At 36.7% G+C, this 25,886-nt stretch overlaps 1 protein-coding gene across 1 annotated transcript; it reads left to right on the top strand.

Annotated features, from left to right (window-relative positions):
• Positions 1-3,762: 3,762 nt before the first annotated feature.
• wnt3a (wingless-type MMTV integration site family, member 3A) lies at positions 3,763-18,477 on the top strand. The gene is made up of 3 exons (XM_034920731.2): positions 3,763-3,996; positions 14,801-15,066; positions 15,249-18,477. The coding sequence occupies exons 1-3, from the start codon at positions 3,873-3,875 to the stop codon at positions 15,726-15,728; spliced, it is 870 nt and encodes a 289-aa protein (XP_034776622.1). The 5' UTR covers positions 3,763-3,872; the 3' UTR covers positions 15,729-18,477.
• Positions 18,478-25,886: the final 7,409 nt, after the last annotated feature.

Below are 25,886 nucleotides of genomic sequence, written 5' to 3'. Positions count from 1 at the left end.
TACCTGGAGGTGAAGGCTTGCACATTCCTTTTTTTAAAACTTGCTTTCTTGATGTCAAAGTCAACTCTATGGCCCCGGGCCATAGAGTGAAGTGCAAATTCTGCAGTCCTTTGTAGGGACTTGCTGAAATATGCATTACATATGGGCAGGATCCACTTGAAATCAAAAGGAAAAATAAGCAGGTTAGACCTGAATCAGGTTATTAATGAGTATCCATGTTGTTTCTCTATTATGCGCATTCAGAAAAGTTTGTTACACACATTTTGACTTACTTTTAGCTGTGGATCAGGTCAGACATTAGATTCTTGAGTATATAGATGGAGAAAGGAGGGTAATAGGCTTATAATAGAATGCTTCTTCTCAAAACTACAGGAAAGTGGCCATTTGTTTAAAGAGATTTAGAGAAGTACAGCTAATGTTTCACTGTATAGCAAACAGCTTGAGGTTAGCTATGCAATTCCTTGGTTGGGAGACATGGTATAATTGTGAAGTTTATGATGCTGTGCACAAGTCAGACAGCTTGGAGGAATATGAAAATGCCATTACATGCTATTAGAAACATGTTATTATTATTATTATTATTATTATTATTATTATTATTATTATTATTATTATTATTATTATTATTATTATTGTTGTTTTCACGTGCCCCCCAATTTTTTTTAATAAAATAAAAAATACTGAAGTTTAAAATTAATTGTTAAAAAAATAAACTTGTTTTATCATTTCTTTTAGATTCTATTTTCAAATGGTTTTCTCAACACTTGTTCAATTGTTAAAAATTAAACACTAATAGTTCGACAATTTCTGTCTGTTATGTCACCATGTTTTATAACAAGTAATATACACCAAAACTGTACATATCAGGCTGTAATTCTATCTCAGGATCTGGTGACAGCACTTGCGTAATTTGTCTATAGAATTAGAGCCTTATTATACATAGTTGGGTGTATATTATTCCTTATATTACATAACAACTTAACTATGAACGAATGTACACTTTGAGTCATGTCACCTAATTACTACCAGTGACATGTACAGTACACGTAGCCCATTCTGAACCAGCAAGCTTTGCTTTGTTTATATGACAATTCCGGTCAAAGATCATGCTGATGCTGACTGACTCATCAGCTTACAGGAAACACGGGAGAACAAATGTTTGTAAAACAGACAGATCAAGCTACATACCGTGAAGAAAACAAGCAGTCACGTCCATATCTCTTGTTTACTTTGCATTATGTCTACCTCAAGGGTTTGACTTTATTTATTTGCATGTATATCCCCTATTCATTTATTTTCCCATGGACATTTTCAGCATAATTTGTGCAGGAACAAAATAGTGCAAGTGATTTTAAATCACATCCTGTAATTTTAATTTTGGGGGGTTTTTAGACTGCTTTATGAATGCTTCCCGTAAACTCTGGGTGCAAAATTTATTAAAAAAGTAGAAAAGTTTAGTAAATAGCTCAAGAAGTTTCAGTGTCGGTCAATTATAATTTTAGTAGACTGCTTTTGTTTTAACATTAATATAATCTCAGAGAACGTTTGAGGTAATTGGCCCATGCACTTCCTAGAATGGAAACTGGGACACTAATAGGGCCCCAGGTGCTGTCAGGAGTAAACCTGTTTAACTCTGATTCATTACCTCATTGCAGAACCTGTCTGTATGTCTGGGCAGTAGGCAGAGCCTTTGCGTAACATGCTAATGTGCAGTATTTGATTAATTGAATGAGCCAAGTCACAGTTGCTGATGTCTATTTAATGTTATTTATTTTGTAATTCAAAGTAATGAAAAGTGCACTAGAGACTAGAGCAAGAACAGTTCTGTTTACCATGCTAAAAATCAAATTGTTACTACCGGCTATGCTTGCAGTACACTGCAAGTTGGAGTTAGGTAATATAAGGTAGAATTTGTCAGACTGGTCTTTCGGCACAGCAGACAGCCCAGAGAATGGGGTTAATTCCTCTTCCCCATATAACTAAGGACACTACCTTTCTAGGAGTTAAAAGCAGGAGCATCAGTTTCCAACATAGCCAAACAAAATGCACTTCTACTGTGTATTGACGTAACTTCTTTTACTTTACTTTCAATGAGATCCATATTGCTGTGTGTTACTTAAAAAGGAGGGAGGGCGACTATACCGGCAATCAAAAGCACTTGGCACACTCTTTGGCAACAATAGACTTCAGCACACTACCAAGCCCCTAGTCTTACTAAAAATACAAATAACTAAATAACTATGTTAAGCCCCACAACATTGATAATGTACATATTGGCAGTGTTCCAAAAACTGCTGGCTTTTAGCTTCAAGTTTGTATGTTTTATGAACAATATTAAAAGCAACAAAAAAGCAAATCTCTTCTTTCACCACAACAAAGACAGTAAGTGTGCCTGTTTGATAGGAATAGAGCACTAGAAATAAAGGAATCCAGGTTGCTCCACTGTGATGAATTTGACATATTGTAAGGGCTACCCTGGGTTTATAACATCTGGATATTTTAGTGTAACATGTTAATTACTCTAAAATAAGTCACAGTCAAGTGTGGAACCTACTTAAGGTAATTTAGTGGCCTGAGTGAAATGAGTTTTGATGGCCTCAGATTAGTTCCTAAGGAAACAAAAAAGTGAACAATTGCTCAGATAGAATTAATCTTCCAGCATAGACTCAAGCCTTTTCAAGAGTGCCCAGTTTAGGCAGATGTAGCCACCATACCATGTCCTCTTTGGAGGTTTATGTATTTATGTACAAATCTTATGAGGAAAACAGTGAGACTAAATTATCTTGTTTCCATGAATGTCCTGTGCTGATTTTAACTGCAGGCTACCAAAGTTTGTCAAATTTATAATTTTTAAATTGAGAGTAACAAAAGCTGTGTTTTAAGGTGGAGAATGTTAATCTGCGGGGCCAGCCAGTGAGGTCCTGTTAAAAAGGAGGATCTTAATAAAAAGATACAGCCTTCTTACTCCTCATCCCCAAGAATGTCTCACCATGCGTTTCTAAACCTTTCATTTGAAGCTGGGAATTGTGGGTTAATCTTGGTTCAATGAGAAAAATAGCTGGTTTAGCCAAACAATTTGCTGCTCAAATTCAGGACTGGCGATTTATATCCTTTAGACTTCAAGGAATTTATTATTTGCTTCTATATGGCTTCACATGCTGTCTGCAGAGTCCACTAATACCACATGTTAAGAGATTTGAATCTACTTGCTATTACATGGGCTAAATAAACCACAAGCAACTAACTACACAGAAATGCATGAGGATATATATATATATATATATATATATATATATATATATATATATATATATATATATATATATATATATATATACAGTACCTTGCATAACTATTCACCCCCCTTGGACTTTTCCACATTTTGTAGTGTTACAACCTGGAATTACACAAAAGTTAATTAAACAAAAAAAAAGACATTTGTTGGTTGCATAAGTATTCACCCCCCTGAGTCAATACTTGGTAGAAGCACCTTTGGCAGCAATTACAGCTGTGAGTCTTTTTGGGTAAGTCTCTACCAGCTTTGCACATCTGGAGTAATTTATTTCCAACACCTCCTGTATACACATCTGTTTAATATTAGTGCAACTTATGCATACTGTTCTTAATACAGCAAACTTGTGGATTGCTAAAGTCATGTCAAGCCCACGTTTTTTCAGAGAGCAATTACAATGTTGCAGCTTGCTTCTGTAAATAAAAGTCCCTTTCGTCTAAACTGGTTTGTTTCTGTGTGTCTCAGGTCACTAGCTGTAGGCCATCAGTACACTTCCCTGGGGACCCAGCCCATCCTGTGTGGCAGCATCCCTGGTCTGGTGCCCAAGCAGCTACGCTTCTGCCGGAACTACGTGGAAATCATGCCCAGTGTGGCAGAAGGGGTTAAAATTGGGATACAGGAGTGCCAGCACCAGTTTCGGGGCAGGAGGTGGAACTGCACAACGATTAACGATCTGGCTATCTTTGGACCGGTGCTCGATAAAGGTAGGTAAAGAATCCACGCATAAATTGGCCTTCCTACAATCACTTGGTTTGGTGAAGCCTCTTTACTGCGCGCAGAACCTTGAGCTCCTCAGATGTCCATGCTTTAGCTCACGAGATTAATACTGTATTCTTGAAACATTAAACACTTTGCTTAAAATCACATTTCCTGTACATTAAAAAAAAAAAAAAAGGTATGATCTCTAAAAAATGTTTGTGAATGGAAAGTTTTTTTGGGCTGACATGGTATGACATGACAGCATCACTGGCAATGCTGTTTTGACCAGGAAGGGAGACTCAGACAAAGAAGTTTCAAGCGCAAATGCGCACTTTATTAATAATAACAAAATTAACACGGACAGAAACTTTAAACAAAACACATTTAACAAAACAAAAGGCACAAGGGCCAAAACAAAAGGTCTACAAAACACTCACGGAAACGCAAACAAACACAAACATGGACGTAAATACAGCACGGAACACAAAAACATTGCATGCTTTCAAAACGTCTTCATAAAAGCGTTTTTGGATCGTACCGTAAGCTGTTTGAAATACACATATTATATATAGAGAGAGGAGCAATCTCTTCATGAATTCTGCCAGTTTATTGTGTGTTTTGTGTTCAAGAAGTACAGAAGTATAAAGAATCACTTAGCAGTTTGCACAGGTGCCTGGAGTCTTTCGCAACATTATAGGTGATCTGTGATTTAGATACAAGAGAGTGTTGAAACACAGACAGGTGAAATGGGTTTGTCCGTCCTACTTTTCTCTGTAACTAACTTTCAGACTTTAATGGTCAGTAAAGTGATGTATTTTCATTTCACTCTCAGATCACCAATAATGCTGTTATAACAGGAATATTCTAAGTCTGTCTACAGTGTATGTTGAATAATGTATTAGATTACGCACTCAAAACAAACACTACCATTTAGACCAGTACAGTTCCTTCATTCCTTAATTAATTCACTGAACCATGCAGTCATACCATCTTGTACCATCTTGTATTCTGATCCCCTTTGATCTCAGCAGCTGGCCGGGCCTTCAGGGACCTCCCATGTAAACTAGGTGTTGCAGGGACTACTGTTGGTGCAGTAAGGTGAACAGCCTCATGTGCTGTTGCAGGTACTGGCCTTTGAATGAGACATGAATCCAAGGCCTGTCTGCTCTGTGGAAACTAAATATTTCCCCTGAAACTATTTTAAAGAAGAGTGGTGCAGTGTTTTCCCTCGGTTTTTCCAGACTAGCTTCTAATGCAGGTTAAATATTCTTTGCTGTTTAAAATCCCTCTATAACAGGGCTCCCGAGTGGCGCATCCAGTAAAGGCACTCCATGTGGAGTGCAGGATGCGCTCTATAGACTGGACGTCGCGAGTTCGAGTCCAGGCTATTCCTTCGCCAACCGAGGACGGGAGCTTCCGGGGGTGGTGCTCAATTGGCCAAGCGCCGCCTGGGGGGAGGGAGGGTTAGGTCGGCCAGGGTGTCCTCGGCTCACCGCGCACCAGCGACCCCTGTAGTCAGGCCGGGCTCCTGCGGGCTTGCCTGTAAGCTGCCCCTGTAGCTCCTGGGTGGCTGCATGGTGAGTCCGCACTGTGAAAAAAAGCGGTCGGCTGACAGCACACGCTTCGGAGGACAGAGTGTGTTCGTCATCGCCCTCCTGAGTCAGCGCAGGGGTGGTAGCAGTGAGCTGAGCCTAAAAATAATTGGCCATTTCCAAATTGGGGAGAAAATAATAAAAAAAATAATTGACAATGACTAAATTAAAAAAAAAAAAAAAATCCCTCTATAACTAGAGTTTCTCAGCCCATTACATTTCTGAAAATGTTATAAAACATAATAAAAATGTTTCTAATTAATAATAAATAAATAAATAAATAAATTAAATAAATAAATAAATAACAACAACAATTTAATGGAAGCATGTAGACTTTTAACTACAGGGAATTCCCTGAATTAAAAATGACTTCAGTGGTGAATCCCCCACAATTACTTTTTAGTTGTTGCATAAAACCCTATTTTTCACAGGATTAAGTATACATTGGCTAAGAATGAGATATAAAGCAAAGTTGTCCTTTGAAGGTATTGGAGTGAAGCCATGCTTTAAAAAACACACACACACATGCTCAGACATGCACACACACACACATACGCATGTGCACACATGCACACACGCACACACAGAAACATGCATGCACATAAATACTAATAATACCAGAGTCCCAGTTCCAAGCTTCAGCGTAGTACACCACGTAATATAAACAAAGCCTCTCTTTTTAGATTTCCACAGCATTACATTTATTTTAAAAAAGAGAACAATCACTCCAATTAAAGTGAACCTGCAATTCATGTGTGGTTAATCTCTTAGTTACCAACACTGGCATATTATTTGTGGATAATACAGTACTTTGATCATTGTATTCTTTATAAAGAAAGCTTGTGTGATTCATACAGGATAAATGACAGGTTCTATTAAGAGCTTATGCATATCACATGTTTATAGTTGATACAGCTATGGTCAGAAGTTTTGCATCACCCTTTAGAATTAACTAATTTTGCTTCATAAATTCGAATGAAACTGGCTGAATAATGTTATGTTAACATATTGAATTACATACCGCTTTGTAGTTTTCCCATACACTTAACGAAAGACAAAAGTTGGGAAATGTGACATTTCAAAATCAAACATGAAATACTGTACTACTATTATGGCTTTTGCAATATAATATTGTAGTTTATTTGATTACATGATGTTAAATAAAATATCTTAATTATGTTCATATAGTTTTGTTTTTTGTTTTTTTTTAATTATGTCTCAATCCTAAAATTCTAGGTGATGCAAAACTTTTGGCCTTAGCTGTAAAAAAACTAAAACAAAACTGCAATAGTTAAATTGCAATGTTTCTGATGCTAGTACTGTACAGCTACGGCCAAAAGTTTTTTCATCACCTAGAATTTTAGGATTTATATAGAGTACCCTTTCAAACAAACCCTTTTGTGTCAGTCTAGCAAAAGGAGCAGCTTCACTAGATGAGCAAGCAGAGGTCTACCATACATGCATACAGTAGTGCGTGTTTAGGATACCTCCATTAGTCAGTAGTAGGATGTGTCACCAGTGTGGTCAGGTTAAGAAGGTCTCTTAAACTCCAGCATACAGCTTGTGGTTTTTTAGTCTGACCACACCCCACTAAAGCAGAAGGTGTTGTGTCTTTCACTAATAGATCTAGAGAAAAGTACAGCCACATAACTGTTGTATTACTTTGTGGTTTTGTGAAATGTCAGAAGCCCTTTTATCATTCCATTCACATTTTTAAAGGTCCTGAGCAAATGGTAGTTGTAAACCATTGGTCATTGATATTATCTGTTATGCTCCGAGGGGGGTTAGAATTGCTTTACAAAGAGCTTTTTTTAATACTAATAAAAAAAAGATTACATCAGTGGTGGGCAATTACGCCTTGCAGAGAAAGCAAGCTGCATGTATCCAGGTATGCATGCAAAAGTCTTTGCAATCCAAGGAGGGAGGTTACCAGTGCCGGCGCTAGGATTTACTGCACCCTGGTGCAAGACTGTGAAGTAGACCCCCCAGCTCCAGCACAACCTAAAGAAAACTTTTTGAAAATAAATACATCAGCTGCAAAATCTGAATCACTCAAAAACATGTTTTGTTTTTATTTTCTAACAAAACATATTTGCACGCTAAAATGACTGTGAACAAGACAGTAATCAATCAAGTAACAGTATATCCAAACATTTTAATAAATCGAGTATGTAACAAGATGAATCAAGTATTAATAACTTGATTTAGTTAATATTGAAACTTAGTCATAAAAACATATTAATCATAGACATCAATTGGATTTTTAAATTAATGTTATCAAGTACAAAAGTGAGTATGAAAACATTTCTATAATTAAAACCCATGTCTGTACTAAATACTGTACTAAATATTTGCCATCTGTTGGTTACACCTGCCAGCAGAGCAATCACATGACCTTAACAGCTAGACAATCTGTTGTCTGATTTGCAGATTTGTGTTTTGATTGACACTCCAATACTACCTTGCTACAGTTTATTTTTCGAATGATATGTTTTACGTTTAGTCATTAAAGTGGGCTCAGAAAAAAAAAGAAATTGACTCAATTGAGCCCTTCCAAAGGCTGGGCCTGTGTCCAGTTGTGTCCACTGCACCCCCTGCCAGCCTGGAGGTTACAAACACATTATCTTTTTCAAGCCTTGAACTGGTCCTTTTTCTGACAGTGTAAATGAGGCTGGCACCAAACAATACACAGACTGTCATAAATACCACTGACACCTAGTTACCTCAATAACTTACCAAACGGGGGCTTTAAATCTGTCAGCAAGCCTGAGAAAAGACTAACGTTTACTGCAGATGGGGAGGTGGTTGCTTTAATGAACTCTTGATGGGTTGTTACACTGATGGAGCATGCTTGAGCACAGGAAGCCCTGTAATGGTATTGGTTCACAGTGCTGGCCCATTGTAGTGTAAATACACCACATATCCCCCCACTGCTCAGCCGATTCTAAATAATAAGGGCTTGAGTAGAAGGGATGGGGTTGGGGGGTCAACTTTTAGGGTCTCAGCTTTAGTTAATCAATTTGATTGGATTAAGGTCACCGCGACCCCTAAAAGTGTTAAAGGTCAAAGTAGCCGGATTAAGTGTTTTGTGGTTGCGGATAACGCTAACCAATACTCCTTTGATGGGGCTTAGTAGAAGCTGCTTTCATTTAATTGAATTTGATTGATGCTCGTATGTGCCTTTGGTCAAGCATTGTTAGCGCACGTCTGTTTGTCCTGTATGTGCATATTGTCTGTTTTAATATGGAGTGTTGTACTAGCTAAAGTACGCAAACCTGGGGGCATGTATGGATTCCTAAACTTACATACCTGTACAACACAACAACACAGTTAAGAGGTGACATAGTAGCATGTTTCAATATAAATAAGGTTTATTCCAATGTATGCTATATATGTCTTCTAGCAAAGCTTCCGTACAAGAGGGAGAATGATTTACTAAATGTCATCTGTGTAACTACATGATGCTGCAGGTTTAGTTGTCTATGTCAATAGCAGGATAGAGATTGAAAAACAGATTGAGATGCTGGATGGAAAGTATGCATCATTAAAATATGCATACATTTTCATAAATTATGATTATATTCTGGTAATAAAAGATCAGGCTGGAAAGTTAACACCGCCGCTAAAAAACAAGACACCCACTAATACACACAGAAACAGACACTCCTGTATTATTCATTTCTCTGGCGGGCCTCAGGCTAGGCACAAGACATTTCTGAATTCCTGAGAATTTTTTTTTTTAGGTTGTTTTTTTGGTGTAGCGCTGTGTTATTTTTTTCTTGACTTAATTTATACAGACAATTGTCTATAGTCTTGCAGTTGTTAATGAATGCTCTTGGACGTCAATGCAGTGGCAGTACACTGACAATGTAATTGTTTTTTTACTCATATGCTCACCTGCTTGTAGAATGTAATTACAAATTAATAAAAATACAGCAGTATTTCCAATAGAAATAGATTGTGGCAAACCTTTTTGTAACCCCAGGTTTAATTTACAGATCTTTTCCCATTTTTTGTTATTTTGAAATACTCCCAAATGATTAAATTGTGTTAAAATTTAGTAATGTAATGTAATGTTACAGCCAGCAGAAAATCTCTTATGCTTTTTTTGCAATGGAGATTTTCTTTCTGCAAAAGGTGCAAAATATTCTTGGAGCATTTTGGTTCCACTTCATCTCATGCTAAAATACAGGATATACAGCATCTTGCAAGTACATGGGGATGTAAGGACATTCGGCATTACTTAATATTTTATGTATGCCTGTACCTCCAAAACAAGTTTGGACAATTCTCCCATAATCTTATAAACTATAAACTTAATATCAGTGAGGTGAAAATATTGTTTTAAGCCCCAGGGTGGGAAAACAGGGCCATTTGTTTCAATCTATATAGCCTGTCTGCTGTCTGGTAAAGGTAAATGTAACTCCTGTTACTTAAAATAAAAGGCTATAATGTAGATAAATTCAAATAGAATATTATTGGAATAACATCTGTCACATTTGAATGGTTTAATTCTGTGTGAATTTAAGGGAAAATGTAAAATAATAGTCTCCAACGCTTAATAAAGTTCATTAAGATAGAATATGAATGACAGGATATATATTTTATATATATATTTATGTCATTTAATTGGGACATCACTTCGTTTAATTGGGATTCAGTATTTTCAAATGATGAACAGAGATCACTTTTCAGAGCAAGGCAGGTTTGCGTAGCGCAGTGCAGTGAGTTATGCTGTGACTTGTGTAAACCACGTTGAACTCTTGAAGAAGGAGGAGTCTCCTGTGGTTTCTCAGGCTACTGTTGCAAAGAAAGTTGGCGTGTCAACATCGCAGGTGCTTCGCCTTTTTTTGTTTAGGAATAAAAAAAAGGATGTTAGGGCATTAGTTCAATCTATTTTGCTCATATGATGAGGGTTTAACCAATCACAGGACAGAATTTCCAACCACTGACATATATATATATATATATATATATATATATATATATATATATATATATATATATATATATATATATATATATACACATAACGACTTGGAAAAATAACAACCTCTGATTGGTTAAATAGCATCACAGTGTATATGCATGGATTGCATATTAATGAGCTGCTTCACACTGTATAAATCAATATGAACAACATTATAAAAGTTCCATGACAAACTGCCAATTTATTTATTAGCTATAAAACCACTGCCACAAAATGAGTGACATTCCACCCATTTTATTTAATATATTTCGGACTGAAACTCCAGAGAGCTGATATATTACCAGCTTTCCTAGTGAAGACAGTAATCCACCTGAAAAAAGGAGAAAAAAAAATAAGTGCTACAAAAACTGTCGACAGTAGACACATGATTACATGAGGCACATCTAAATGAAATGGAAGAAAACAAAAATTAAAAAAATACTAAAAAGACTACAACATGGGCTGTTAATGTATTTAAAGATTGTCTAATATAAACATTATTTTTAAGGAAATAAGTCCAGAAAACCACAACAACATTCTGAGGGGATTTTATGCCAGTGCAAGAAGTTCAACTGGCGACCAGTATTCAAGTCTCCAGTTTTTTAACACTGAGACCCCAGTTGTCTGGGGCAGAGCTTTAGAAACTATTTGTCAAAATGCCCTCCTGATGTAACAGCCTGTTACCTGCACCCACTCAGAGCTTCAGCAAATCCTGAACACTAGACCTTACATTTCCTCTGTGAAATGATGCCTAAACTAAGCAACAAAGCCAGTCTCTCACAACTCTGCTTGAGAAGTACAGCGGTGCACCTACTTTCAGAAGCTGGGCTGGCATCAAGGCTGGCGCCATGTCGTTCCTTAGTTTGAAGAAACCGCCCAGAAAAAACACTTTACCAGCTTGTACTCTGCCCTCTACTTATGAGATGTAGCTTTCAATGCAAACATTTACAATAAATGGAAATGTGCAGTTTATTTTTAACAAGTAAAACTTAAAACTAATTATTAAATACAAATTAAATGTTTTGTCCTTTGGGACTATATAACACTGCGGAAAGTGTTTTAATTATTATTCGTCCCCCAAACGACAATAAACTTTGAAAGAGCCACTTTATAAGCGGCATAAACCAATTCAGGCCATGCGATTCCCATGAAATATATATATATAGATATATAGATATTTTAGCTCAAAGAGCCAGCTGCCCAACGTTTCGATATGTTGTACATATCTTTCTCAAGGGAGCCTGTGTTTGAATCCAAACATTGGAGGTATTTATAGGTTTTTGACGGCATGACAACTACTTGTTATTGTTTACATTCAAATTCATGATTTATTCTTACATGATGTAATGGTGTTCTATATATTGTGACATCATTTTTACTTCTATCTTTGAATCTGTATTAATTCTAATTAACACTACTTTATATAAACTTATATTTTTATTATATCATGCAATGCTGGCTCTGAGGATCAGTCTAGATTTGGCCTCCCCAGCGCATCAGCATGCACTACTTTTGAATGAATTTTGTTTATTTATTTAAATGTTATATATTTATTGAAGTTAATTAGTTCATTCTTTTCTGTTGAGTCCCGCTGGCATAATCGTGTTCAGTCTATTTATCCATTTACTTTCTTTTATTCTTCTATATGTCGCATTGTCTAATTTGAGCTGTTCTAATACTACAAACTTTACATCATTTATGTCATGTCCTTGACTGGTGAAGTGCTGTACTATTGGTTCATTCATTTTTTTATTTCTAATTAATGAAAGGTGGTTCTGAATTCTTTTATATAAAGTAGTTCCAGTGTCTCCAACATATTTGATTTCATCACATTTTTCACAGGCTATTCCATAAACAACATTGCTATTTTTACAGTAGGTATTAGTTTTTAGTGGATATGTGGTGTTCTTATGTTTAATTATATTTTTACGTTTGTCTATGTATTTACACACTTTACATCTACTAGTGCATATGTTCTTAGAACCTATTTTGTCAATTATTCTTTTATGTTTACTGTGAACTAAAATATCACCTAAATTAGCTTCTGAATTTATATAATTTTTACCTAATCAATTAACTAAATATAAAAAATAAACTCTGTTGCAATTATGGTGCAATAAATAATCATTTGAAATATCAAACAATAAAGGTACTTAACATGTTTCTCAGTGGTTATGCTCAACTTAACCAGGCTATGAGAGGTCAGGGAATTCAGGTTACGGCCTCTGACCTTTAGATGAGAAAATGTTACCATTTAGGATGTGGTAGGAGGTCCTTCCTTTTCATAAAATGCATGTTTCTCCTTGCTGCGTGGAGGCAAGCACACCGGTATATCATTAACTCACTGTAAGAAAGAAAGAAGGGTTGCAGTAAATGGAGTTGATGGGGGACCTTAGCCCACACCCTGCTGCTGCCTGTTCAGAGCACAATATCCCTGCAACCATGAGATTAAGCTGAAGAGAAAGTGCTTTTCACAATTCACACGCCCTTTAGATTGTTTTATTAAACCATTTGAATAGGGATTTCCCATTCCTCCGACAATCAGGGCCCAGCCTATGCATAGTTCTCTGTTGCTATGACTTAACTTGGTCCCCGCTAATCACTGGCGAGGGTGAATTTCATATAAAATATCTGGGGCATTGTCGGCCTAATGCGGCATGACAGTGGCAGCACAAAGGGGGATTCATGCCCACAGCAGGTAATAAGGATGATTTGCCATACCAACCAGGCAGAGTGGACAGGGGGGGGGAGGCTGTCAGATGCAATCTGGCCACTTCAGCAGATCCTTGCATTCCATTCTCAGGTAGGCCCAAGGGCTATCCCTTTTTGTCTGGGCACTTTCTCCTCAACCCAAAGGCTTGTTTTTCCCCATTTTGTTTTTTTTTTTATTTGAAGAAATGTCAATATCCTTGATGTTTTCATTTGGTCAAGAAAGACAACATGCCTAACCCTGAAATGTCCTAACCCACCACACCACACAACCAAAGAAATCAACCAATCAAACCATTCATTTTAATACAGAATTGAAGACTGTGATACTTAATTTGAATTAAAAATGTTGTCTGCATACAGTTCTACCCAAAACAAAACCACGATTTGAGGAATATAACAGCAAAAATTAAAGAAATAAAACCCTTGACTTAAGGAAAGAAAAAAGCAGTGTCCACTTGTATCCACATATTGCCATGTATTCAGTATCCACTTATTTCCCTCTCCAGAGCTTAGACATGTTAATATTAAATTAGAAATGGCAAAACAGGACTGACAACTGACAATTGAGAATTGTTTTAAAGAGTAGGAGTTCTGAATGCTTCCACCATTTAAATATTACCAACCCTGGCATTTTACGTACTTCTAAAAAAATGAACACACCTCAGAGACTCACACACAGAGATGCTGATTGTCCCCTTCTTTGATTTAAGTGACAGCTATTCATATTCTCCAACATTTAGATAAATTCAATAGACCCCACAGTGTCCTAAAAGGATGCAAAAATACAAGTAATTGCTCTCTCAATCTACTCTCATCCCACCTAATCAATGATGTCATGTTTTAATAAACCTTTAACATTGATATTCATAGCAGTGTGCTTAGTTAAGGAATGTTGTGTACTGTGCGATGAATAGATTTTTACTTCATGTGAATTGAAACCAACTGCATTTGAATTGTTGACGCGTATTGTCAAAGGTTGTTGTTCATCATCTCTAATATGCCCTTTTCAAACAAATATTTAAGTGTTACATCCAAGGTTTCATTATCATTTTTTCCATAAAATCCTCACACCCAGTTTGCTCAACCTTTAAAAGGCTTAATTTAACACTTTAATTATAGGTCTGTGAGAAATGTTTTTAAAGTCACAGCTGTTGATGTTACAAACATTGAGTGATTCATCCTAGCATGACGTGTGCTAACCTTCCAGTTTTCTTTATTTAGTAAGATAGAAACATTATGTATAAAGCAGTGCAAAAGGATGTGCTTGTACAATCCCATTGTTTAGCGTGTGATCTATGTAACAGTTTCACTAAACTCTACCATAAAATCCTCTCTGGGCTTAATTTAATTAACTCCAAGAATACTTTATGATGACAAAGGGAGCATTACTTGGGTTAATATTACTTATGTAGCATGTTCTGCATAGTACTATTAGTATTGGATTGCTTCATTTTGTTGATAGGTTTAGCAAGAAAATAAAGTGTAATAACTGATTCATGTTTAGTAAAATGAAATTGTTAATTTTCTTCATTTTAGCCACCAGAGAGTCATCGTTCGTCCATGCGATCGCTTCAGCAGGAGTGGCATTCGCGGTGACACGGTCATGTGCAGAGGGATCCGCCACCATCTGCGGCTGTGACACCCGACACAAGGGCCCCCCAGGGGAGGGCTGGAAATGGGGCGGCTGCAGTGAGGATGCTGAGTTTGGGAGCATGGTTTCCCGGGAGTTTGCAGATGCAAGGGAGAACAGGCCTGACGCCCGCTCCGCCATGAATCGACACAACAATGAGGCTGGACGCATGGTAAGGAATCTACTTTTAGTTGGCGTGAGTACACGCAATCTTCCTCGTTTAATTGGCACTGCTATAAGTTATTACGTTCTGTATTATTTGGATGAAGCCTTATTTCATAATAATTTCATTCCTTCTTTTCAATTTGTTTAAGTGTTACAACTGACATTTGTTTTTGTTTTGTTTTTTTACAGTCAATTATCGACCATATGCACCTGAAGTGTAAGTGTCACGGCTTGTCGGGTAGCTGTGAGGTGAAGACATGCTGGTGGTCGCAGCCGGACTTCCGAGTCATTGGGGACTACCTGAAGGACAAGTACGACAGCTCCTCGGAGATGGTGGTGGAGAAGCATCGGGAATCCAGGGGCTGGGTGGAGACCCTCAGGCCCAAGTTTGCCTTCTTCAAGCCCCCAATGGAGCGGGATCTAGTTTACTATGAGAGTTCCCCAAACTTCTGTGAACCTAACCCGGAGACGGGGTCATTCGGCACCAGGGACCGGATCTGTAATGTAACCTCCCACGGAATAGATGGATGTGACCTTCTGTGTTGCGGGCGTGGGCACAACACAAGGACTGAGAAACGAAAAGAGAAGTGCCACTGCATCTTCCACTGGTGCTGCTATGTAAGCTGTCAAGAGTGTGTACGTGTTTATGACGTCCATACCTGCAAATAGGGTACACAAGAACAGTTTCTACCCTGACCCTTTCCTTCCTAAAAATAAGACAAAGACGCAAGTCTGAGACTGGGGTGTTTACAGATGCCTGTGTGAAAACTGGGTAAACTTTTGGTCAAAAAGAAGTCCTGAGATCTGGGAAGAAGCTCTATTTCTTCAATGCAAGCAAGTGCATGCAAAAAGGATATATGTATATAATGTCAATCCAAGGAACCTTTAAGCATAGATAATGGCTCTTCCTCAAAGGTTTTGGAAGTTTGATTCATGATTTGGTATTAATCCTCAAAGGCTCTTAATTAAAGCCCGGTTGATATCACACTTACAAGGAAGATGGACATACACCTTCAACACAAGGGATATTATTTTCAAGCCCATGCTGACTGTTTTTCTTGCAGGAACCTAGTGATTCCAGCTTTAAGATTTTGGTCAGACTGTTTATGAGAGAGCAGCATTATGCTCCCGGGATCTCCTAGAAAAAAAAAATATATATATAAGTCTAAGTCCCTTAGTGCTGTAGGACATACTGTAAACATAGTGGATACAGTTCTTGTTTTATTCAAGAAGGCAACAAACACATTGTTCCTGACACAGTACTCTTGAAAAGTCTGCAATGGACTCATGCTATCTTTTGGCATGTAGCTGTAGCAGTCTATGTAATCATAGCCAATCATGGAGAGAGGCTTCTTGTATTAATCCTGTGTCAGATCACTTGGTAATGGAGCGGGGTCAAAAGATTGTTTGAAACGATTCCAAATGTTTTTATATTACAATTTTGACAATTTTCTCAAGCAGATTCATAAAGCTGATTTTACAAAGCTCTTTTGATAAAAAGCATAACGTTAACCAGCTGCACACATGTGGGTGAGGTTGCACTTTTGCCTGAGAAAATATACTTCTTTGAAAGAATAATTTTTGATAAATGTTTAGCTAATCTAATGAAGTAGCTGTCTCTCTTTATACCTTTCCACAGATTAAATCTGTTTTTATTTACTTGTGAAATAGTTTTAGTAGTGATGCACTTGTGCTTGAGCATGTCAGAATTACAATGGTAAACCAACGCATAAGAACATGTACTATACGCTCACCTCTTCCCGTTTTAAATTCTTACACTAATGACAGCTTTTGTTTATGGTAAAGAGATGGTAAATAGAAGGCATATACAGTACAGCCTAAGTATTGTAACAGAAATATAATTAATATATCTATGTAATTACAAGTGAGCCTGTATTTAGCACTTTCCTGTTGTAAATCTGAGATGCTCAACCACAAATCGAGCTTGAATCATGCCTAAAATATGGGTCATGAACTACTAAACTTTAACAAGTATTGCAACACAAGTATATGCTATAGTGTGTAATGAATATATAACAACACAGTTCCACCAGATGACGTTTCAGAAGGCTGTTACTTTATGAAAATAGAAACAGAATCTGAAATAAGCATCACAGGTTGATCAGATTATGAAATGGGGCAGGACTGCATCAAATGTTACAGTTAGGGATTAAAGGGTTCTAAGAGACATACTCACCCAAGTCTCCTACTACTTGTATTATAGCACTGGATAGGGGATGTTGGTTGATTTGATTTTGTAGCGCAATGTATTAGACCACAATAAGCCATGCAGTGTAACACATTTGCATCCTCTTATAATAGAGCTGGAATAATAGTGATTTAAGAAAACAATCACCCAAAAATTGTCAGAAGAAGAAATCCCATTTTAATGTAATGCCACCCATACCCATCTTTTTTGCCCTATACATTCATTGGATGCAAAGGATGCTTGCTAGAAAAACAGTGGGGCACCCTTGAGTGCCTCCAGAGGCAATAGGCCTGTCAGAAATTTGAACCCCTCCCTCTTTGAATGCTGCTATCCAACCCTAGCTATCATTATAACATATATAAATATATATTTTCTTTCTATGAAAGAAATCATGTAGAAATAGTTTTGAAAAAAGATGTGAAGTTTTGTACTAATTCACTTTTCTTATATAATATGTATATGTTAACAATTTAAAAGTGTTGCCTGTATGTAAGATTCAGATGCTTGAAGCTACATTATACATAAACACTGGAATCTATGAATTTTACTTATAATTCTATTTATAAAAGCTGGTCTATTTTTAAGCTTAATGAAATGCAACCTGTATGTTTAGATAAGTTTTTTTTTTTTTTTTAATGTAGCAAATGATTTCACAAGAACCTGGCATTTTAAGTAGCAAGGAATCATATTGTTTATTGTTTGCATCATTAGTTTCTATAAGATTAGATTAGATGTACCTGACCATAAAGCAACACTTTTAATTAAAATTACTACATTAATGTTTGTAGTCTCTTTTTTAATACTTGTTTTCTCCTCTTTACAAAACTGTGCATGTATTTAAATGCCCTAAAATCCAAAGTTTTGTACAAACTAGTTTGTGACTTCTTTTTTTTATATTTCTAAAGTCTGATGTTTTTTTTATGATTATTTATTTTATGAAAAATGTATATATTAGTAAGTAAGAGTATATATTTGCAGAAAAAAATAACTTGTCGGGACGGTGTTGTTACTTTATCACTGTAACTGTTACCTCAATATCTGTTTTTCACTGACATTACATTAGATATAATGTGTGTCTGCAACTGTCTGTAATAGGCTGATAGATGTTAACTTTGGAATAACAATTAAAAAAAATCTTTATGCATAATTATTGCTCTCTTCTTGCTTTTTAATGTTTAAGGTCAACCCTGGTAAATGATGTTTACATGTGTGTTAATTTCCTGCATTTCCTCGTATGTGCATTTTTTTTTGTATATGTAATAAATAGCAAAAATGTTTTTTTCATTTAAAATTGAAATCTGGCACTGATATCTGGTTATACAAAGCTCTGTTAGCATGCTTTATTTTCAGTCACTCATACATTTCTTTTGATTTTTTTTTCCTGGCAGAGTGAAACTCCCTCTTTGTAGCCAATGAAGTTCTTTGCTGCCAATGAAATGACATATGAAGTGAAACCATCACAACTGAAAGTAAGACATTCCAATAATTAACAAAATAAAATTGGAAGTGCATGACAGGTAACATTTCTATAATTATTTCATTAGCTGTAACCACTTCATCCACATCCATTAGCAATTCACAGCATTGCCAAATATTTCACATTGATCCGGATAAAGTTATTATTATTTATTTCTTAGCAGACGCCCTTATCCAGGGCGACTTACAATTGTTACAAGGTATCACATTATACATTATTTCACATTATACAGATATCACATTATTTTTACATATAATTACCCATTTATACAGTTGGGTTTTTACTGGAGCAATCTAGGTAAAGTACCTTGCTCAAGGGTACAACAGCAGTGTCCCCCACTGGGGATTGAACCCACGACCCACCGGTCAAGAGTCCAGAGCCCTAACCACTACTCCACACTGCTGCCCAGTAGAACGTTGCACAGTAGAACCACAAAGTTGCACAGTAGAACTAGTCTGTATTGATTCTCCAAGTGGTTCATACCACTTATAGCTGGCATTGCATTTGAATATCATTTGATAATGGTAGACCAACCTTCTTTTTAGGATGGGTGTGGGTGGATTACTGATTGTGAGGTTTGCCCTTTATCTGGAAGATCCATGGAAGGCTATGCTATAAGCTCTGTAAACGTCAGTTGTAGTTGCTCCAATAAATTCCAGTCCCTGCACATATTTAGTCCTTACACTGGCAGTACTAATCAAAAAGTCATGAGTACCACATCCTTCAGGTCACAGCTAAAGACTTAACTATCTGTATGACATTCATTTTGGATACCTTTTCCTTAAAAAGTACCCTGGCCTACCAAAACAAATACAAATCTGTGCTGGTGTGTGGTACTACAGGATGGAGAATGTGTTGTCTTTTTTTACCCTATGTATGTTCACTAATGAGCAGCTAACTGTCCACTCTTCAATTATATCTACTGTAGACTCATTAATTTGACCAAGTTGATTTGATTTTATGTTCTTCACACCTACATATGTATCACAGGTGCACTCCAAAATGAATCTATATTCCAAGACTGTAGAATGACTATGGGTGAGGCATTTATTGCTCAGACCCCTAGCTCACTAAATATCTTGGCATCCCTGAATATAATATAATCATCCCCTCATCAAAATAGGAAACATAGTTTAAAAACCCAGACGTCCCACAAGTGTCTGGAGTATCCACTAACCAATGCAGAACAACTGGGTAAGATATTTGTGCTTAATTTTTAATTTTTTTTTTTTTTGGTGACTGCTAAGATTACATAGTATTGTGTAAACCCCATACGGTCTCCGAGGTAAGGCAGTGACAAATACTGTTCCATCATCGCCAAGCCCTTGTCGGCATACTGTTTTTTCAGGCTTGGTTCCCAACAGGCAGAGCTGAGTGAGAGCTGGCTCTGTGCACAGCCCTAGCTGCTGCCACGCACTCTTACTTGCTGAATGACTTTAACAACTCTTAAGGAAAGATTTGTGACAATTATGCCAGCGAACAGAGGTTAATGTGACAGATGTACAGTTAAATAATACCTCGCTAATCTGCATCTTTACAGCAGAACAAAAGGCCAAGGGAATTCTAAATACATTAAGGCAGGAGCCCTCACTCTGTTTGTTTTTTTTTTTCAAATAAAAAGTGGCTTTTGATTTGTTCCAGTGACAGACAGTGCACGCACATCAAGTGCTGCCAATTTCTTCTTGTCAACACAAGAAAGAAAGGCTAATGATTTTAAAACTGCACACTCCAGTGGTGAATCAAATGACTGGCACCTCAAAGGTTTTTAAAAGCAGAAGTTTTATTACATCCACTTTTGTCCATAAAACTGTGCTAGCAGTTAGATTTGTGTTAAAGTAAATGTTCCTGTGTATCTGCCGGACTTGTTAAAGACATAATTAGTCTTACTTGCAATCATTCACTTGATGTATTTGTCTCTCTCATAAATGTATAAGGTAACTGATTTTTCCAATGAGACATGTAATACCCATGCTGACTATAAGGTCTAAATTAAGGGGAGTATGTCAGTGCCATACAGTAAATAAGCTTGAAGACTCCTTTGGTAAAGGTTGCTGTTCTTTTGGCCTGTGCACAAGTTCACATGGTTGCCAGTTCTACCTACATCTCCGCCACTTGAATAATCTGATCATTTAAAGGGATGCCTCGTCTCTGGGATCACTCCCAGCTCTTCTCATTGTCATTTCAGTGAATAAGGTGGTGACATTTTTTAAATGCTGATTTGGTGTCTGAATGAAAATAAATCTCTTCCAGCAACGGCTCTTTACCAAAATAATATTTGTATTTTTTTAACACTTTTCAGAAGCGTCACATTTCATATTAATTGTTTATTTATATTCCCCTTACTTTTTGTATGTTTTCTGCCCATTCAAAGCATGGTAGTCCTAACCGCACTGCACCCATACACACTGTGTTGAGGTGTTGGTTAATGAGGCAGCTCTAGTTTACCCACAGGCAATGTTAGACCTGTAAACTTCTGAATTATTCTTGAGTGTGCCTCTTACAGATCCATCAACCCGCTTTAACATTAAAGAACATCTCGTTTTTTTATAATAAACTCATTACTTACTGTTTCTTCCGTGTGCTGTCTTCTGTGGTTTCATCACTGTAGTTTCATTTTTATTATTATTACTACTACGACTACGACTACTACTACAACTACTACTACTACTAATAATAATAATAATAATAATAATAATTGCACATTTGATTAATAGAGATCCTTTCATGTGCATATCTCAAGGTGCTTTACAAAACCAAACCAAACCAAACAAAACATAATGCAGATATTGCTAAAATACAACCAACATTAAAATAAAAGCAAGCAATCAGTACACTAAGAAGACCGCAAACCACACACAACACAACACAAATTGAATCTGAATGCAGAGTGCAGGTAGTTACTGCCCAGTCTAGGTCAGTGCCTTCGGGTAGGTATAGCTGCATAGATGCAGGCTGTCTGTTGAGCTGTAAGTTACTTACACTTACAGAGTAATTATAAAATACCATGTATTAACCTGAAAGGCCATGCTTTCACTGCTTTTTTATAAGGGTACCAGCAATCACATCACAATGGATTTGAAACAAATATTGCACATTGATAGTTATATGGTACCTTGATAAAACAATTGATTACCATTGTGTATTTGTGCTTATCGTTAATACCGTATGTCAAAATATTAAAATGTTACCCCAGGGAACCATTCTGACAATTTTAGGGGCTGCTGTGGATCCAAAAATCCAAAAGGTTTAGACTGTGCAGTCTCTGGATTTGTTTTAGGACTTGGGTAAAATGACAATTAAAGTATATTAAAAACATGTTTGAAACATGTATATGAGGACAAGGGCAAGCGTGGACTCCTGAAATGCTGTGGCATATTGGATGCTTTCAGAGGCCTGCAAATGAGTATGTTAAGATTTGTACAAGAGCAAGTCCAGACCCTTACCATAGGAGCTGCCACTACCTCTTAGTACAGAATCATTGCATTGTCATTGTACATATTTTTGTTTGAACATATCCATACAATTCCTTTTTTTCTTTTTTCTTCAAAATGTTGCTTCAATTGCATATACTACAAGAGGAAGTATCTGTAAGTTTACCATTTAAAATCATGTGATGGGGGGAGTAGGGAGAGAGCAGGGATCAAGCATGTGTTTGCATCAGTGATTAAAGAGAAGAGAAAATCGACCACCGCTAAAGACCCCTCACACTACAATATGATGTCCCCTTAAATATTTTTTACACTTTCTATATAAAATGTCTAAAACAATCATTAATACCCCAGAGAAAGAGTGATGAAAACTGATAATTGCTCAATAGTGAAACAGGTGTTTTTAATGGGAAAACAATCTATAGTCTCTGTAGTGATACAACTCAAGACTTAAGGCTGCAGAGACTTAATTGTTAGCTTCATATACACCATTCACGTTGTACAGGACATTTTCCGTTGTTGTTCAAATACCAGTGGATTAGTTCACAGTGCTATCTGGCCCTCCTAAAACAAGTATTATTACTATTTGTTTATTTAGTAGACGCCTTTATCCAAGGCGACTTACAGAGACTAGGGTGTGTGAACTATGCATCAGCTTCAGAGTCACTTACAACTACGTCTCACCCGAAAGACGGAGCACGAGGAGGTAAAGTGACTTGCTCAGGGTCACACAATGAGTCAGTGGCTGAGGTGGGATTTGAACCGGGGACCTCCTGGTTACAAGCCCTTTTCTTTAACCACTGGACCAGACAGTCTCCTTATATTTAAATTAAAGTAGAGATTCAGCTTTATAATAAACAACAAATTATTACAATGCAGAATGAAAACATGCAAAAACTAATTTAATACTTTGACAGAAATATTAGGGCAATCAACATATTTCGTATGAAACCCATTCATTACTAATTATTGACAATGATCATGATTGAAAACCAACATCTGATGATATTTATAGAATAAATAAATACATAATCATCAAGTACTGAAAAATAAATTGGAAATTTGTGATTCAAAAAAGCAAAAGAAATGGTTAAAACTAAAGAGTACAGCAACAATCTCAAAATGCCAGTGATACAATTAAACTACCAGAAAAATAGCAGAAAGACAACATTTAAAAATGACACTGTGGGGGTAATTGCGGTGGAGTTCAGGAGATTGTGATGTCACAGTACAAAAATCCTCGCAAATTTACCTGCTTAATAAACACATAGAAAAAAAAATACTAAACCTGTAGTTGATGTTGCCAGCTTTTACTGACACAATTAATAGTTGCACACACAGGTCTTAAAAAGCACTCATATTTATGATTTTTGCAAGATATGCCAGTTGGCAGCATTGCATTGCTGTTGACAACAGCGAAGTATCTGTGTATTTTTAAAAATATTTTTATAACTACAGATGGCCTCCCTCATATCTCTTTTTTTTAATTGGCATCCAGTTTGTAAATTTAAAAAAAGACCTGAAAAATCCCTAACCACCCACTGTGGGCCCCCCTGTTCTGTCATATGAAAAACAAGTGCAGGTAAACTGCAGTTAAAGATTAGTAAATTGGTGGCTTAGCTTAGTTTAGCTGTACCATAACTATAGGGGCAGCAAGAACAGGGGTGCAAATCTGGCGCTATGGCGCTAGATTCTAGCACCAGGGTACCTCATATAGCACCAGCAACATGTTTAATTTATTTTTACATTTTTTCTTTTTTTTATTCCTTTGCAAGCATACATGATGATAGTTTTGCATTGGGTCTGAACTCCTCACATGACCCACATACACAAGAGAGAAGTTTTCACTGCAGAAAGTGGTCACAAATATGTCTTTCCAGCACACTTTTACCCAACTATAACACTAAAAATGATTGAAGAGTGGGGGAGGGGGCTTGATTAGGGCAGGGGTTTGATAATTTAGCACCAGTAGGCTCTCTGGTGCTAAAATTTCAAAACAGTTTAGTACCAATTTTCAAAACAATTTGCACCCTTGAAGAAGTATTCCAATTGTTCACTCAGTGACAGTCAACAAAAAGGTCCTGCTCCTCAAAAGGGAAGTTCACATTGGCTGTACTTGGCAACACGTGTGGCTCAGAAGCTCACGTTGATTCCTAATATCAGGTTAGAAGCTCCACATACAAACTGAACACAGCTATGTATAAACTTTCCTCAGGATGCTCCTGGAGTATTTTCCCTTAAAGCAAAAAATAAAATGAGCGCATATACACTATGCTTCTGAAACACTTTCATTACCTAATCTTATGAATTGGTAATATACAGCTACCTCTTTTTTAATCTGAAGGCCAATAAACCGTAACCAAACTAACAAAAATATCTTTAAATCCTTTTTGCTACAAGGAATGAATCCCCATTCTACATTTTATGGAAACCCAGAATGCTGCCATTGGCAGCTTACAGCAATAACAAAACAGTGGCCTGTTAGTGACGTCAAGTTTCTGTGTATATACTCCTGGAGTTGCAGATGTTCCTGGAACCTTTTTTTTGAACAAATGGATAACCTGCTCCTTGTACCTGCCACAAAGGAAATGGATTTATAATGTGTTGGGAACATATATGCGTTTCACATGAAAATGAAAAGGGGCTTCTGACAATGTTGTTATGCTAATGAGATGTAAGGAATTGTATTTTAAAGCCTTCATCGTAGCCCCTTCAATGCTGGCCAAATGATGAATGGATGAACAAAAGAATGAATGAAATATTGCTCCCCAGCAGGACCAGCTGCAAAGTGGAGACAGAGGTGCTGGTGGCCTAATAAACCAAGCCACAAACAGGTTTAAAAATTAGTGGTATATTTACATCAAAATCTAGATGGCAAAACAGGTTAACGGATTAGTATCCTTTCAGAGAAAGATTTTCTTGCAGAGCCTTCTTTTTGTAAACACCAACTGCTTCGCATCCTGCTACATCAGACCAATAAAAACACACAAAGCAGTCTGAGCTTGCTCCTAGGGAGTTGCACTTTAATAAGAGTTCAGCAGCACGGCTGACATTATATTTATTGTTAAAAGCTCCACCACAAGTACAAACATGAAGGAAACCTTTTAGATTGTTGCTATGATATGTCAACCAAATAATAACTGACAATGCATGTGAGACTGTCATTGTGGTAATTAGCAGCATAACAACAAACAGTCCAAAAAAAAACAACTAATAAATTTACTCTTGGTAAGATGCTGAAAAGAGAGAATGAAACTTTCAGATCCTCCTCAAATAAATGAAGGATATACCAGAAACAGTAGTGCAGTTAAAAAGCTGCGTTTTTTATTAACAAACCGAACAAACATGAATAAAATGTCAGACAGAATCTTCTTTACTAGCTAATAAGAGTGTATTTATGCTCATTGAATACTGCCAAGAATGTAGACCGCAGCTCAGCTGGGAACCCCCTCCGACCTAACGACTGATCGGGTAAACTTTTTAAAAGATAAAGAAAGATTAACAAACAACAAAAACAAAGTGAACGTAAAAAGTAAACAAAACTCAAAAACGAACCAAATCCAAAGCAAACCAAACTGCAATTCTATGAACGAATACCATGAACTACCAAATTAATTATAACGTGCACACAAACTCAGTTTAAGTGCCAATTTATCCTGATTGGTAGTGCATCTAGAGGAAAAAAAGCTTCACTTCTCTATAACTACAGTATA

Source organism: Acipenser ruthenus, chromosome 4 (genome assembly GCF_902713425.1).
Source record: "Acipenser ruthenus chromosome 4, fAciRut3.2 maternal haplotype, whole genome shotgun sequence".
NCBI classification, from domain to species: domain Eukaryota; kingdom Metazoa; phylum Chordata; class Actinopteri; order Acipenseriformes; family Acipenseridae; genus Acipenser; species Acipenser ruthenus.
This window is presented reverse-complemented; position numbering and strand designations above follow the sequence as displayed.